Source organism: Pygocentrus nattereri, chromosome 16 (assembly GCF_015220715.1).
Source record: "Pygocentrus nattereri isolate fPygNat1 chromosome 16, fPygNat1.pri, whole genome shotgun sequence".
NCBI lineage: Eukaryota > Metazoa > Chordata > Actinopteri > Characiformes > Serrasalmidae > Pygocentrus > Pygocentrus nattereri.
Genome location: NC_051226.1, coordinates 38,511,849 through 38,528,889, shown reverse-complemented (window position 1 = coordinate 38,528,889; position 17,041 = coordinate 38,511,849). Strand labels below are relative to the sequence as shown.

General features: G+C 39.5%; 1 protein-coding gene across 5 annotated transcripts in view; it reads left to right on the top strand.

Moving 5' to 3' along the window:
- The window catches only part of LOC108416091, a 31,072-nt gene that overhangs the window by 2,848 nt on the left and 11,183 nt on the right, over window positions 1–17,041 (top strand). For 2 of the 5 annotated variants that reach the window (XR_005131600.1, XM_037545693.1), the window contains exons 1-8: window positions 639–1,178; window positions 3,165–3,376; window positions 4,833–5,253; window positions 6,857–7,051; window positions 10,390–10,592; window positions 11,510–11,924; window positions 13,539–13,754; window positions 15,860–16,075. Coding sequence is in view for 4 of the 5 variants with exons in the window: in XM_037545693.1 (XP_037401590.1) it covers window positions 969–1,178; window positions 3,165–3,376; window positions 4,833–5,253; window positions 6,857–7,051; window positions 10,390–10,592; window positions 11,510–11,924; window positions 13,539–13,754; window positions 15,860–16,075 (2,088 nt within the window). In the remaining variant the exon portion in view is untranslated. Of the gene's footprint in view, window positions 1–638; window positions 1,179–3,164; window positions 3,377–4,832; window positions 5,254–6,856; window positions 7,052–10,389; window positions 10,593–11,509; window positions 11,925–13,538; window positions 13,755–15,859; window positions 16,076–17,041 lie in introns of those variants that run through there. The other 3 variants (XM_037545695.1, XM_037545694.1, XM_037545696.1) reach the window with 3 other exon arrangements.

Sequence of the window (17,041 nt, the reverse complement as noted above, 5' to 3'; positions counted from 1 at the left end):
TATAAGACAAATTATCTGTTAAAACTAGAATACTTTGAGATAAATATAAAAATCTAGGAGTTATGATCCTTTCAATTAGGTATACAGGTATGCCGTATCAGATGCACCGTCTTTTTAAATAATAATGTTTGGCCTAGATAGATCACGTTCTTTATATAAGTGTAACAGCAGCACTGAGAAATCACATGATTAACAGATAAGAACGGATTAAATAGCAGAAATAGACGCTTTCCTCCCAAATTTCATGTAGGCTAACTAACATGAAATACTTTATTTGGTAACATGCAACACATAAGGTGCTAAATTAAAAATGGTAAGTTAAGTAACACGCTACTCTTTGTTTTTTGCAGATATGTTTCTGCATGTCTTGGTTTTTGGATTCAAGATTATTGTGTATTGTGTATTCAAATCTTGGAATATCAATTTCTAACGGGAAATCTGTATCAGAGTCGACTCCACAATTTCTGGACTTGAACAGCCCCAGCATTTACTGTAATCAATAACTCAACGCCAAATATCACAGCAAATTCTGCAGCATCACCTGCAGTGTCTGTTGGTGGTTACCAGAGAGCTTCCTGTTTTTCTCTTGAGGGTGATGTGATCTTATCTTACTGTAGCAGAGCAGTCTGTATCAGTCTTGAAGCTGATCTCAGTGCTGCAGGACTAGTGTAGACTCAGTTCAGTTTTGTGCTGTATCCTTTAAAAATGGTTCTGGGGAGACTGAGCGAATTTTTAAAAGACCACCCGTGGAGTAGTTATGCAATAGTCAACCTTGTTGTCGTTGCTTTAGAAAAGCTTGTAGAGAACGACTTCGTGTGCCCCTGTAGACCTCAGTTTACAGAGGCATTTTTCTCTTTATACTTGTTGATGCCCCTGCTTGTAACTCTGAACTTCAGCTTTTACATGTGGAAAAGCTGGTCTGATTCAGAACTTCCAGAACAACTGAAATGTTGCCCAGGCTGGTGTAAATGCTTTATGAAGTTTCTGACCTGTGCTTTTCCATCTTTTTTTTGGCTGGTCCTTTTTTCGGTGATGGCAGATTTGTGGCCTGTTTGATCACTCAACTAAAAGAACATCATGTTGACAGCATTGCACTGCCTCCGTGGGAATGGTGTGACAGAAACCGAACACTGACTGAAAAGCAGGATCATGTACAGATATCATTTTACATATCCAAGGTAAGCTTCTTATCATACTTCATATATTTTAAGGAGAATTCCACAGAATTTTCAGGGTGCTTTTGTGTGAAATGCTCTCATTTATTCACATTGGTGGTGATGGGAACCGGACATCTGAAGAGTTCAGTACCTCTAAAAGAACATGACTAAACAAAATGGGTACAGATATGTTCCCTGAGACATCCTAAACCTACATAATGTACATGTGTACGTTGTAAATGGCCTGTAAGCTACATTTTTAAAAGCCTCTCTTGATTGAGAGAAAGGCAATGAGGCAGGATGCAGTTGTGAGTTGGTTTGTCTATTAAGGTTCATTCTGTCTGTAAAACAGGCAGAAACAGAGAGTGTGAAGCTCCATGAGAAACACAAATACTTCACAGAAGGAATCTAACTAAAGAACACAAAGCGAGAACTAGCAAAGTACAAGTTACAACATACCTGAACTATACACACTCCTCCAATGCCCACTCATACCAGCACAACACACCTAACACATCACCACCACCACCACCACATCAGTGCTAATGCAGTGCTCAGAATGACCCACCACACAAATAGTACCGGCTCTGTGTGAAAACTATTGCACATAGTTTTTAAATTTTTTTATGAATCAGTGTGGCATGCATGGATATTATATCGATTCAATGCTTTGTAGGACAAAGTGTTTTGGGGTATGTCTCTACCAGCTTTGCGCATCTAGAGGCTGAATTTTTTGCCCATTCCTCTTTGCAAAATGGCTCAAGCTCAGTCAGATTGGATGGACAGCATCTGTGAACTGCAATTTTCAAGTCTTGCCATAGATTCTTAATGGGATTTAGGTCTAGACTTTGACTGGGCCATTCTAACACATGAATATGCTTTGATCTAAACCATTCCACTGTAGCTTGGGCTGTATGTTTAGGGTTGTTGTCCTGCTGGAAGGTGAACATCCGTCCCAGTCTTAAGTCTTTTGCAGCCTCTAACAGGATTTCCTCTAGGATTGCCCTGTATTTAGCTCCATTCATCTTCCCATCAACTCTGACCAGCTTCCCTGTCCCTGCTGAAGGGAAGCATCATGCTGCCACCACCATGTTTCACGGTGGGGGTGGTGTGTTCAGGGTGATGTGTGGTTTTAGTTCTCTGCCACATATAGTGTTTTTGCGTTTAGGCCAAAAAGTTCAACTTTGGTCTCGTCTGACCTGAACACTTCGTCCACATGTTTGCTGTGTCTATATGGCTTGTGGCAAACCGCAAACGGGACTTCATATGGATTGCCTTTAGAAATGACTTTCGTCTTGCCACTCTTCCATATAGGCCAGATTTGGGGGGGTACATAACTAATAGTTGTCCTATGGACAGTTTCTCCCACCTGAGCTGTGGATCTCTGCAGCTCCTCCAGAGTGACCAGGGTCCTCTTGGCTGCTTCTCTAATTAGTGAGATCCTTGCCTGGGCTGTCAGTTTAGGTGGATGGCCATGTCTTGGTCGGTTTTCAGTTGTGCCATACTCCTTCCATTTTCGGATGATGGATTGAACAGTGCTCCGTGAGATGTTCATAGCTTTGGGTATTTTTTATAACCTAACCCTGCTTTACACATCTCCACAACTCTATGACCTGACCTGGTGTGTTCCTTGGTTTTCATGAGGCTGTTTAATCACTAATGTTCTCTGAGGCCTTCACAGTACATCTCTAGTTATACTGAGAATAAATTACAGACAGGTGGACGCCGTTTACTAATTAGGTGACTTCTAAAGGCATTTGGTCCCACTGGATTTTATTTAGGGGTATCAGTGTACAGGGGGCTCAGTACAAATGCACAACACCTTTTCAGATTTTTTATTTAAGAAAAGTTCTTTTCACTTGTTTTATCACACAAAATCCCAATAAAACACATTCAAGTTTGTGGGTGTAATGTGAAAAAATGTGGAAAAGTTCAAAGGATATGAACTCTTTTTCAAGGCACTGTATATAATCAGTACTGACAATACTGTGCTGTCTTTTTTTCCAGATTTCAGTTTTTAGTGTCTTCTCCACCATCCTGCTTCTAGCACTGATTTTTCAGTGCTGTGCCAGATGCTTTGCTAGATGCTGTGCCAGATACTGTGGCAGAATCTGTAATGGATGCTACATCAAAAGCTGTTGCAGATGCTACATCAGATGCTGTAGCAGACATTGTGGTGGTTGCTGTTGTGGATGGTGTGAAGAAAAACTAGTCAGCAAGTATGTTCCTCTCAATGGTATTTGTTACCAGTCCTGATAGCTATAGGAGCAATCCAGAAGTTCAAGAAGTTCAGTAAATAATTAATACATTAATGAAAAAGTAAACCGATGTAAATTCAGAAGAATGCTAAACCATAAACTTGGATCACATTCAATTTAAATTCAATTAAATTCAATCTAGAACAAACAGCATACTAGGTCATTTAATTGATGATGCATCCAAGAATATATCGGCACGTGTCTCTCAGCTCTGTTTCAGTGGTGAAGAGTGAGCCGAATTATTTTCAACTGTTCTTTTGCCATCTATTATTTTTTTCAATTTCATATTTCTTGTGTTCATTTATACAGTTTGTTTTATATATATATATATATATATACACTCAGGGCAGGTGACCAAGCTCTAATCCATAGCCACTCACATTCATTTTCACCCACCCAAGCCTTATTATTTCTTTTTTCTCACCTGCATGAATGGGTTGCATTCACTCAGGGCGTGTCCCCAAGCTGTAGTCCACAGCTATACTGACCCACACTGCTCTCTGTGTAGTTGTCCCTTATTCCCCATACCCTAACATTCAACAGAGGACCAAGAGTCCTCTATGTGGTGTTTTTCATCCCTCAGGCCATAGACTCATATTCATTTATGCCCCTACCCAAGCTCCATGATTTTTTCCCTGACAGCCACCAAACTGCATGTACTCACTCAAAGCAGGTCACCTTCCTCTAATCCACAATGTGTCATTTTTCATCCATTGTTCGTTCCATACACTTCTATTATTTTTGCCCGCACCCCAGCCCTAATCGCTCTTTTGCTTGTCAGACACCAAACTGGATGTTTGAACAAACAGCTGTGGCTTTTCAAATCTACACATTTTTTCTCATGAGCAACTGTGCTAACCAGAAAGTTGCTGACTTGATTTCCTTTAGCACTTTTGCTAACTTAGGCTGTCTAAGTCTGTGCAGTGCATTGTGATTGGTTAGTGGACAAGCCAATCACAAAATGTCCTCTGGAGTAATTGCCTTAATCTGTTACCTCCTCTAATGGACTTTGGAATAAGCTCAATGGCCATTGCCTGTAATGAGCTGGGGCTCAGATGTTTAGCTGCTTTATATTGCTTTATATATAAAATCCCTTCTCCCTCTTTCCTCCTCATCCCCCTCCCAACCACCCTCCCTCCTCCCTTTTCTCTCTTCCCCATCCCCCTCCCTTCTCCCTCTCTCCTCCTCAACCACCCACCCTTCTCCCTCTCTCCTCCTCAACCACGCACCCATCCCCCTCTCTCCTTCTCATTCCTCCTCAAAATTGCAAATATGAGAAGTTACAAAAAATGTTCAAATAACCACAGAATCAGTTTAGAAACGATGGTCAAAATACAGAAAAATGCCTATGTACGTAATTTTAAATGTGGAACTACGTAAAACTTCCTTACTTTTAATTTATTTTTTGTGTTTCCAGAACAGAAGCGTTACACTCTTCAGTGCTCACAGTATACTGTGTGAAAAAGCGCATTGAGCAGCCTGTGAGCAAAAAATACCGTCCCAGAGTCACGGAAGCAGAAAAGGTGGCTCTGTGTTCCGTCTCTGATGGTACTACAGTTTATCTGATTACTCTTAAAGGAGATCAGATCTCTAAACTACAGGAGGGAAAGACTTACATTATAGAAAACGCCACAGTGAAGGACGACCATCCAGTCCCTAAATTGAGCCTGGAGAAAAAAAACTCACGGTTGTTCCGGACGGCTCCACTGCAGCTGGATGAGAAATTAATCCGTAAAGCGCAAGAGAGCATCGATCCTTCTACAGAGAGAGCAGCTCTGAATGATCCAGCACTGTACCTGAAAAAGGGCTACATAACCCTGACAGGAGAAGTTGTTTCAGTAAGTATTATGATCTTACCGGGTTCATCAGTTTGTTCATGTTCCTCAAGGGCTGTTGAGTTTTGTCTACTACAAAACAAGAGGTGTGTGTTTTTTGGGGGTGGGGGTGGAGGTGGTAGTGAGAAGTCAGGGTGATCCCGATACGGATGGACCTAAATTTGGATTCACTCTCAAACACAGACATTCCAGAGTCCTTAAAAAGTCTTAATTTGTGTGAACTTACATTTTTCATATTTAAAAGGCTTTCAGAACTAAATTTTATTCTAGGGCCACAAAAAACATCACTGCAGTGTGGCACTGAACATCCACACAGACGGAATACATTAGTTTACATTTATTTACATTCATTTACTTAATTTACAGTCTTTTTATTGCTTACTTTTAATAACGCAGATGCTTCTCAATTAATGTGAGAATTAAACTAATGCAGTGATGTTATGGATAGGCACAATGTAGTGTTCAATAATATAACCAACATTTCCAATAACGTTGGGATAAATAAAAATCCAATGCAATAAACTGCAAATCATGCAAACCATATTTTAAAAATTAAATACTAAAAGACAACAAATCAAATCAAATACTGAAAGTGAGAAATGTTATTATTTTTTTTTTTAAATATCTGCCCATTTTGAATTTGTTGCCAGCAACATGTTCCAAAAAAGTGCCTCTTCTTTTAACAGAACTCTTTAAGTGTTTGGGAACTGAGGAGACAATGTTGTAGTTTAGAAAGTGAAATCTTTTCTGTTCTGTTTGAAACAGGATTTCAGCTGCTCAACAGCTCAGGGGCTTATTTGTCTTATTTTTTTGTTTCATAATGTGCCAAATGTACTCAGTGGTGACCGGTCTGGACTGCAGGCAGGTCAGTTTAGCACCCAGACTCCTTTAATAAGGAGCAGTGCCCCCTAAACCATCATACTGGCTTTTAAACTCTGCACTGATAACAAGCTGAGTGGTCTTCAGCCCGGAGGACACAGTGTCCATGATTTCCTAAAGGAATTTCAAATGTTGGTTCTTCGGACTGCCGGACACTTTTCCACTTCCCCTCAGTCCATTTTAAATGAGCTCAGGCCCAGAGAAGGTGGCAGCGTTTCTGAGTCTTTAATTATATTCTGCACCGTAGACGATGAAAAGCAGAAGCTCTTTGCTGGTTTATGTTGAGGAACGTTCTTCTTGAGTTGTTGCTCTATTTGATGGTGCAGTCTTTCACAGAGTGGTGACCCCTCCTCCTCTTTACTTCTGAAAGACTCCGCCTCTTTGAGATGCTCTTTATACCCAATCACAACTTTACCAGCCTTTTGTTGCCCCGTCCCAACTTTTTTAGAACATGTTGTTGCCATCAAATTCAAAATGGGCAAATATTTTTCAAAAAACTATAAAATTTCTCAGTTTAAACATTTAATTTATTGTATTTGTACTATTTTCAATTAAATACAGGGTTTAAATAATTCACAACTTTTATTTACGTTTTGCACAGGCTCCCAATTTTTTTGGAAATAGGGTTGTAATTATAAGTACTATTCAAGCTTTGAACAGTATCACTCTTTTCCTGGCACTCTTTTGGTAGTTATTATTGTATTCACTCTGTTTTTTTCCTCCCCAGCCGATTCAGACAGACATCCCTGTGAAAGATATTACGATCAAGGAGGCTGGTGACACAGTGACAGTATATCTTACGAAGAAGCCAGCAACTGTATCACTTGAGACAGGCCAGAAGATTGAGATCTCTCACGTCAAAGTGAAGAAAAACAAGATATTTGGAAAAAAACTGATGGCGTCTTACTACACAGTTATTTCTGTGAGTATTATGAACTTTTCTGCCTCCTTCCAAATTTCCTGTTCAGCAGATTCTCGTCTTGTTGGCTGTAACTGCACATCTGAACCACGTAAATCATCATTTTAGTCAGAGTAAGGCTTTCATTTTTTTTTCTTGATTTTGAACACTGTGCATAGCTCTCTATATTTGGGCCTTTCATTTGTTTTGCTCATAACAGTCATGTACACAGTCCTGTACAGTCAACTCAAGTCATACCACACTCAACATATTAAATAAACCATCCATGCAATAAGTAATATTTTGGGCTTTAACAAAAATTGAAGCTGCATAATTTTATATTTCTACTGTTTATACTTATAGTTTTAAAAGCAAAACACTTTTAAAGCAATCAAAGGAAATGAACATTCTTGAAATGTTTGTTGGGAGAGTTTATCTTTCATGAGCTCATTGCTCACCACCCCACGCTGTCCTTGCAGCAGAGCTACATGATATGAAGCATCGCATTGTAAGATGTGCTAACGGTCAGCCATTAACCCTTGTGTTGTCTTGCGGGTCAAAAGTGACCCACTACCATGTTTAGCTGTAGAAAAAATACCCTAACCTATCTTTTTCCAACTTGAAATTTTATGACTTTTCCTAAAAGGATCCCATCATAAGAAAAAGTGATATTTTGTTTTTGTTTATGTTTCCATGTGAGCTGTACACCACTAGGGTACAAATATTGTCTTACGGGTCATTTTTGACCCGTGAATTATAAAAGCATTTAAACACCAGAAAAAAAGTTCAAAGGCCACACACAAACTCTCTAATACACACACACACACACCTACGCACACACACACACACACACACACACAAACACACACACTCACTCATCAAAGAAACTGGATTGATGTATGAATTGAACTTGCTTTTGACCTGCACCTACACTCTTGATCTGCAGCTAACCCCTCACATCACACAAGCTCCCAAACAAAACAAACAACAATCTCAGACATAGTAAAACAATAAAAACAAATTCAATATAGAGGATATAAAGAGACCCTGAATCAAAGTACCCCTAGTTCGTTCCTTGCTGAAGCCATGAATAGATGTCTCAGTGCTTAACAGGTCCTGGATGAGATATTTTCAGGAGCTGTGGAGGAACAAGAGGATGAAGATGTATCTGAAGAGGAAGATGGGGAGGAGTGCAACCCAGAGGATGAAGCATCTTCAGATGAAGAAGAAGAGGAAATCCCTCAAGCTGACAGAGAGACTTTTTGGTCAAAGAATGGCAAAATTGCATGGTCCTCATCAAATTCAGACAGCAACCAGGGAAGAACTGCAACATCAAACATCATAAGGATGACTCCAGGACCAACAAGGTATTTGGCTGCCCATGTCCAGGACATTTCATCCACCTTTCTCCTGTTCATCACACCAGCCATCGAAAAAATCATCCTGGAGAATACAAATTTGGAGGGTTTCCGGAAATATGGAGAAAACTGGAAAAATATGGATGAGATTGACCTGCGTGGCTACATAGGGCTTTTGATATTAGCAGGTGTATATAGGTCCCATGGCGAGGCTACATATACAGAAGGATGTTCCTTGAGCAGTTGGTAAAGGCTCTTGTCACCCCGTGCATTGAGAAAAGGGAGCGCCTGCCTCGCACAGAAGCCACTGCAGCCATTGTGGAAGCTGTTCAAGGAGTTGTATCTTGTCCTGATCCACCTGAGGTTGCAGCAGGGTCAGTCAAAAGAAAAAGGTGCCAGTTCTGCCCCTGGAAGAAGGACTGCAAGACAAAATCTGTGTGCTGCACATGTGAGAAGTACATCTGCAAAGCCCATTCTCACGTTCGCACATACTGTCCAACATGTGCTAAATAGAGTTGATGGTGAAAAGTGTTCACAAAATCAAGTAAAATTTTGTTTTATTAGTGTTATGAGAGAAGTATTTTAATAATTCACTTCCTAAAAATTATAAAAGAATAAACTGTTGACAAAAAAGTTCCAGATAGTTGACTGTTTTTTCCCTTTTAATATAATTAATTCAGATGTAATTACTTCACATTTATATTATAGCAATAATAAACCTCTACTGTGTAAAAGTAAACATTTATGACAGCGTAATACTGTTCACTGGTGATCGTCTTTGTAATGTGTAATGCCCTTTGGTAGGGCGGGTCATTTTGGACCCATAGGACAATGGGAGTAAACAGAATGTTAAGATCACACAAGGGTTAATGACAGCTGAACACATTTGTAGCTTTTAATGTTGGCTAGATTTCTTATAGGTAAGTCAAGTGGACGGGCGAGGGTAGCTGTGCCCCTCAGTAATCGGCTTTGTCCCTGAGTGTAACTCGTCCTGTGACACGAACTGACTGCCAAATTTTGGAAGCGTGTGCGAGTCTACACACTCTTTCCATTCAACATTCTGTTTTATTAATCACTACTTTACCATGAATTTTCAGATATAACCATTTTAAGATCACATCCGAGTGCACGAGTCTTTTATAAATGAGGCCTGTTATTTAGTGGAATTCATTGACTTTCAAAGGTGCTCCTGGACCACTAGCAGCAAAACAGCCCTGAAGCTGTGATCCACCTCCATTTTTGACAGTGGTTATCAGGTGCTTTTCATCTTTTCATTGTATGCAGTCTCTTTTTTGGTCAAACCTGATGGTGTACATGACCAAACATGTAAATATTTTACAAATTGACTGATTTGACCAAATCACAAGATTCAACTAAACTGCACACTTCTAAAACGGATCTTTGGGTTTCCTCCTCACTATCCAGGGACACTGGGCTTATATGTCCTTTTCCTGGGAAATTTTGAACTGTGCCATGTTCTTCAAAGACTTCTATTTTTTTAAGTTATTGTCCTGATCACAACTGTACCAACGGGGGGGGGCACTTTTACTTTGCCTTTAAGGGGAGAGCAGCTAGGCTTTCTGTGGTCAGCAGAACAACTGGCCAACCTTTGTGAAAGGGTGTGAAAGAAATTATTTTAAAATAAATAACACTTCATTTTAAGAATCCCAGCAGTCATTGGGCAGAAAACAGGAAACACAATGGCCAGGTCTCCAGTCCTTCACAGAGCTCTAGAATAGTTGGCCCTTATGTATTAGACTTGCTGGGTCTAAGGAGCTTTTGAAAAATGGCTTAAGGCCTCATCTGTATGCACGAGCTTTTATGGAGGGGCACATGTAGTTTTTCAGTTTTTGTGGGTGATGTGTTCATCTATATTATGTTTTTACCCTATTTTATTTACTTCTCTTTTCAAAGTGAAGCACTTTGTAGTATATCTTAGAAAACTTCTATATAAATAAGTTTTCACTTTCTTGCAATACTTATTTTTCACATAATGTCCTACAGGATAGTGAAGGAAGCCATATAAAGGTTAAGGGATATGATACAGACAATAAAGTTCTTCTGACAGAAGAATGGAAGGAACTGAGTGTCCCCTCCAGTGTCTGGCATGAAGATCTTGACCAGCTGCTACAAACACTGCCAGCAGAGTTGAAAATAACCAGATGGGACCAAAAGGTTACAAAAGTGGAAAAGGCTCCTTTTGAAAAGTAAATATGCTGTGCATACGTCATCAATATTCAACATTGTGTTAATGCTTCATCAATTTCTAACCAATCACACACTTCCAATATTGAAATGATGTTTTCTTTACGTTCTTCTTAAACAACTAAACATTTGACTAAACATGTGTTTGTAAATGATTTCTAAATATGAATTAAACATTTAACATGTCATTCCTAATCAGAAAAGAAAGGCTCAAGTTTAAAAAAAAGTCAGAAAAGAATATCAGTGTGTTTATTTATTTTGAGATTCAATTATGCATAATTACATTTTTATTTAAATTTTCCTACTAATATGCTTCTATAATCCTGATTGTGCTCATTAAATGACACCAGATGATGAACTGTCAGTGGAACATCACCGGCTGCTGCTAACAGACTCATTTAAACTGCTTTTCACTTCATTCTTCCTGTATCTGGATGTATTTTGCCCTTGTTAGAACAGCCTGAGCAGGTCAGCAGCTAGCTAAGAAATGAACAGGCCAACGCTACAATAATAAAAGACAAGCTAAAAAAAGTGAAAGCTTCAAGTTAAAGGGGAATTCAACCAATTCTTCTAAATTCCTGTGCTATTAAACAATTTAGAAACCGAGCGATAGAAAAAGACCTCTAACAAAAACAGGGAAGCACACATGCTTTGCCTTCACTATGAACAGAAATCAAAGACACTTCCATTCTCAACTGCATATCGCAGCCATAATCTCACAAAACAGAGAGAAAAAATACAATAGTAATAATCTTACAATTCATTAATAAATTACAGAAAATATTCTTCATATAACCACACAAGCAATATAGAAACGACTACTGAAATATAGAAAATGTATAATATATATGTAAATATTATTATATGTAAATATGCAATTAAGTAAAAATTCATTTTTAACTTTTTTTTGTCTCCTCAGATCTTCAGTGTACAGAGTACACTGTGTGGTAAAGCGCACTGTGCAGCGCACGAGCAAATATGACTTTTACAGAGACTCTGTAAGAGTCAGGGAGAGAGAAGATGTGGCTCTGTGTTCCGTCTCTGATGGTACTGCAGTTTATCTGATTACTCTTAAAGGGGATCAGATCTCTGAACTACAGGAGGGAGAGACTTACATTATAAACAACGCCACAGTGAAGGAGGACCGTCCAGTCCCTGAAATGATCCTGGGAAATGAAACAGAAGTGTTCCGGATGGATCCACTGCAGCTGGATGAGAAATTAATGCATAAAGCGCAAGAGAGCATCAATCCTTCTTCAGAGAGAGCAGCTCTGAATGATCCAGCACTGTACCTGAAAAAGGGCTACATAACCCTGACAGGAGAAGTTGTTTCAGTAAGTATTATGATCTCACCTGGTTCATCAGTTTGTTCATGTTCCTCAAGGTCGGTTCAGTCTTGGCTATAGCGACAAACAGGGGCCTAAATCTGGTTTATCTTTCAAAAACCTAGACGTTTCAGAGTCCTTAAAAAGTCTTAATTTGCTGAAATTACAACATCATTTCCAAAAAAGTTGCGATGCTGTGCAGAATGTAAATAAAAATAGGATGCAACGATGTGCAAATTATGTAAACCATATTTTTTTAAAGGAAAATACTAAAAGACAACAATCAAAATGTTGAAAGTCAGAAATTAAAAAAAAAGTGCCCATTTTGAATTTGATGCCAACAACACGTTCCAAGAAAGTTGGGACGGGGGCGTGTTTACCGCTGAGTTTCATCACCTCTTCTTTACAGCGCTCTGTCAGTGTTTGAGAACTGAGGAGACGCTGCTGTAGCTCTGACAGTGAAATGTTTTCCATTCTTTATTTATTTCAGCAGCTCAACAGTTTGGGGCCTCCTTTCTTGTATTTTTCATTATATAAAACACCAAATGTTTTCAGTGTTGACCGGTCTGGACTGCAGGCAGGTCAGTTTAGCACCTAGACTCTTTTTACGGAGCAATGCTGCTGTAATACATGCAGAATGTGGTTTGACATCATCTTGCTGAAATAATCAAGGCCTTCCCTGAAAAAGACGTCATCTGGACGGCAGCAGATGTTGATAAAACATGTTTATATCATTCAGCTTTAATGGCGCCTTCACAGATGAGCACGTCACCCAGGCCATGAGCACTAATGCCCCCTAAACCATCATGAATACTGGCTTTAGAACTGAGCACTGATAACAGGCTGAGTGGTCTTCAGCCCGGAGGACAGTGTCCATGATTTCCAATAAGAATTTCAAATGTTGATCCGTCGGACCGCCGGACACTTTTCCACTTCTCCACTTCCCCTCAGTCCATTTTAAATGAGCTCAGGCCCAGAGAAGGTGGCAGCGTTTCTGGATCCTGTTTATATTTGGGTTCTTCTTTGTGTTTTAGAGTTTAACAGCGTTTGTGGATGCAGTGATGAACTGTGTTCACAGACAGTGGTTTTCAGAAGTGTTTCTGAGCCCATGCAGTGATTTCCACTACAGAATCATGTCTGTTTTTAATGCAGTGCTGCCTGAGAGCCCAAAGATCACAGCCAGCAGATACTGGTGTTCAGCCTCGTCCCTCACAGACAGAGATTTCTCCAGATTCTCTGAGTCTTACAATAATATTATATCCTGTAGATGATGAAAAGCTGATGTTTGCTGTTTTGCATTAAGAAATGTTGTTCTTGAATTGTTCCAATTAATCACCCGGTGTTTTTTTAGCATTACACAACTTTACCAGCCTTTTGTTGCCAAATTTTTTGGAATGTGTTGTTGGCATCAAATTCACAATGAGTAAGTAGTTTTCAAAAAACAATAAAATTTCTCAATTTCGACATTTTAAATGTTGTCTTTCTACCATTTTAATAAAATATAGGGTTTACATGTTTTGCACATCAGTGCATTTTGTTTTTTAATTGAATCTTTGAGGAGTGGTATTCTTTCTCTCCCGCTCTTTTAATAGTCATTATTGAACTCACTCTGTTGCTCTGCAGCTAAGCGCTCCAAAGTGGATTGAGGGAGACATCCTTGCCCCTGTGAGAGATGTTGAGATCCAGGAGGCTGGTGTCACAAAGACACTCTCACTTCACAAGGATGCAGCAACTGTGCCACTTGAGACAGGCCAGATGATTGAGATCACTCACGTCAAAGTGGAGGAAAACGACACACAGGAACAAAAACTGATGTCATCTGACTACACAGTCATTTCTGTGAGTATTATGAACTTTTCTTTCTCTCCATCAGTACCTTCTAAATCCAGACTCCAGGTTTCCTGTGAAGCAGGTCCTCCAGCTCTAACTGCATACCTGAACTACTTAAATCATCATTTTACTCAGTTTTTTTTTTTGATTTTGTACAGTGTGTGTAGCTCCTCATATTTGGCCCTTCCAATATTTTGCTCATAACACAGTTATGTACACAATCCTTTAGAGGCAACTTGAGTTATAGACACTTGATGAAAATGAGCTAAAATCAGTTCATTAAATAAACCACTGGTGTCTTTTGTAACTAAGAAAAAAAAATATTTTGAACATAATAATCCAGAAGGAATGCAGACCTGCGTCACTGGATGAAAGTGCATTTTACCACAGAACTAAAGAAAAAAAGATTTAACATACAGCAGCAATAGTTTTCATAATATTTTCTGGGAATTTTTCCAGTGTTTTCTTCCATGTTTAGTTGTATCCAATTCCACCCAGTAGCTTTGACTACCCCAATTAAACAATGACACCTGCGCTACAATGGCTGAGTCACATTAAGTCAGCTAACACACACCTGCATTGGCTAGCATCACACAGTGTTGGGGGGAGGCATCTTACCCATCCAGACAGAGTGAGAACAATTGTGCTCTCTTGCTACAGAAGACAGCAATAAAGTTCTTCTGACAGACGATTGACAGGAACTACGTGTCCCATTCAGTTCAGTCTTGGCTACAGCAACAAACAGGGGCCTAAATCTGGTTTATCTTTCAAAAACTTAGACACATTTCAGAGTCCTTAAAAAGTCTTAATTTGTCTGAAATTACAACATCGTTTCCAAAAAAGTTGGGATGGGGTCTGTTTACCGCTGAGTTTCATCACCTGTTCTTTAACAGCACTCTAAGTGTTTGGGAACTGAGGAGACGCTGCTGTAGTTTTGAAAGTAAAATGTTTTCTCATTCTTACTTAATATAGCATTTCAGCTGCTTAACAGTTTGGGGTCTCCATCATATTTTTCATTTCATGAAGCACCAAATGTATGTTACGCAGTGGGTGACCAGTCTGGACTGCAGGCAGGTCAGTTTAGTGCCCGGACTCTTTTAATACAGAGCAGTGCTGCTGTAATACATGCAGAATGTGGTTTGACATCGTCTTGCTAAAATAATCAAGACCTTCCCTGAAAAAGACGTCGTCTGGACGGCAGCAGATGTTGATAAAACATGTTTATATCATTCAGCTTTAATGGCGCCTTCACAGATGGGCACATCACCCAGGCCATGAGCACTAATGCCCCCCTAAACCATCATGAATACTGGCTTTAGAACTGAGCACTGATAACAAGCTGAGTGGTCTTCAGCCCGGAGGACACAGTGTCCATGATTTCCTAAAGAATTTCAAATGTTGGTTCGTCGGACCGCCGGACACTTTTCCACTTCCCCTCAGTCAATTTTAAATGAGCTCAGGCCCAGAGAAGGTGGCAGCGTTTCTGGATCCTGTTTATATTTGGGTTCTTCTTTGTGTTTTAGAGTTTAACAACGTTTGTGGATGCAGTGATGAACTGTGTTCACAGACAGTGGTTTTCAGAAGTGTTTCTGAGCCCATGCAGTGATTTCCACTACAGAATCATGTCTGTTTTTAATGCAGTGCTGCCTGAGGGCCCAAAGATCACGGCCAGCAGATACTGGTGTTCAGCCTCGTCCCTCACAGACAGAGATTTCTCCAGATTCTCTGAATCTTACAATAATATTATATCCTGTAGATGATGAAAAGCTGATGCTTGCTGTTTTACATTAAGAAATGTTGTTCTTGAATTGTTCCAATTAATCACCCGGTGTTTTTTTAGCATTACACAACTTTACCAGCCTTTTGTTGCCAAATTTTTTTGGAATGTGTTGTTGGCATCCAATTCACAATGAGTAAGTAGTTTTCAAAAAAACAATAAAATTTCTCAATTTTGACATTTTAAATGTTGTCTTTCTACCATTTTAATAAAATATAGGGTTTACATGATTTGCACATCAGTGCATTTTGTTTTTTAATTGAATCTTTGAGGAGTGGTATTCTTTCTCTCCCGCTCTTTTAATAGTCATTATTGAACTCACTCTGTTGCTCTGCAGCTAAGCGCTCCAAAGTGGATTGAGGGAGACATCCTTGCCCCTGTGAGAGATGTTGAGATCCAGGAGGCTGGTGTCACAAAGACACTCTCACTTCACAAGGATGCAGCAACTGTGCCACTTGAGACAGGCCAGATGATTGAGATCACTCACGTCAAAGTGGAGGAAAACGACACACAGGAACAAAAACTGATGTCATCTGACTACACAGTCATTTCTGTGAGTATTATGAACTTTTCTTTCTCTCCATCAGTACCTTCTAAATCCAGACTCCAGGTTTCCTGTGAAGCAGGTCCTCCAGCTCTAACTGCATACCTGAACTACTTAAATCATCATTTTACTCAGTTTTTTTTTTTTTTTGATTTTGTACAGTGTGTGTAGCTCCTCATATTTGGCCCTTCCAATATTTTGCTCATAACACAGTTATGTACACAATCCTTTAGAGTCAACTTGAGTTATAGACACTTGATGAAAATGAGCTAAAATCAGTTCATTAAATAAACCACTGGTGTCTTTTGTAACTAAGAAAAAAAAATATTTTGAACATAATAATCCAAAAGGAATGCAGACCTGCATCACTGGATGAAAGTGCATTTTACCACAGAACTAAAGAAAAAAAGATTTAACATACAGCAGCAATAGTTGTCATAATATTTTATGGGAATTTTTCCAGTGTTTTCTTCCATGTTTAGTTGTATCCAATTCCACCCAGTAGCTTTGACTACCCCAATTAAACAATGACACCTGCGCTACAATGGCTGAGTCACATTAAGTCAGCTAACACACACCTGCATTGGCTAGCATCACACAGTGTTGGGGGGGGGGGGGGGGGGGGGGGCATCCTTCCCATCCAGACAGAGTGAGAACAATTGTGCTCTCTTGCTACAGAAGACAGCAATAAAGTTCTTCTGACAGACGATTGACAGGAACTACGTGTCCCATTCAGTTCAGTCTTGGCTACAGCAACAAACAGGGGCCTAAATCTGGTTTATCTTTCAAAAACTTAGAGACATTTCAGAGTCCTTAAAAAGTCTTAATTTGTCTGAAATTACAACATCGTTTCAAAAAAAGTTGGGATGGGGTCTGTTTACCGTTGAGTTTCATCACCTCTTCTTTAACAGCGCTCTAAGTGTTTGGGAACTGAGGAGACGCTGCTGTAGTTTTGAAAGTAAAATGTTTTCTCAT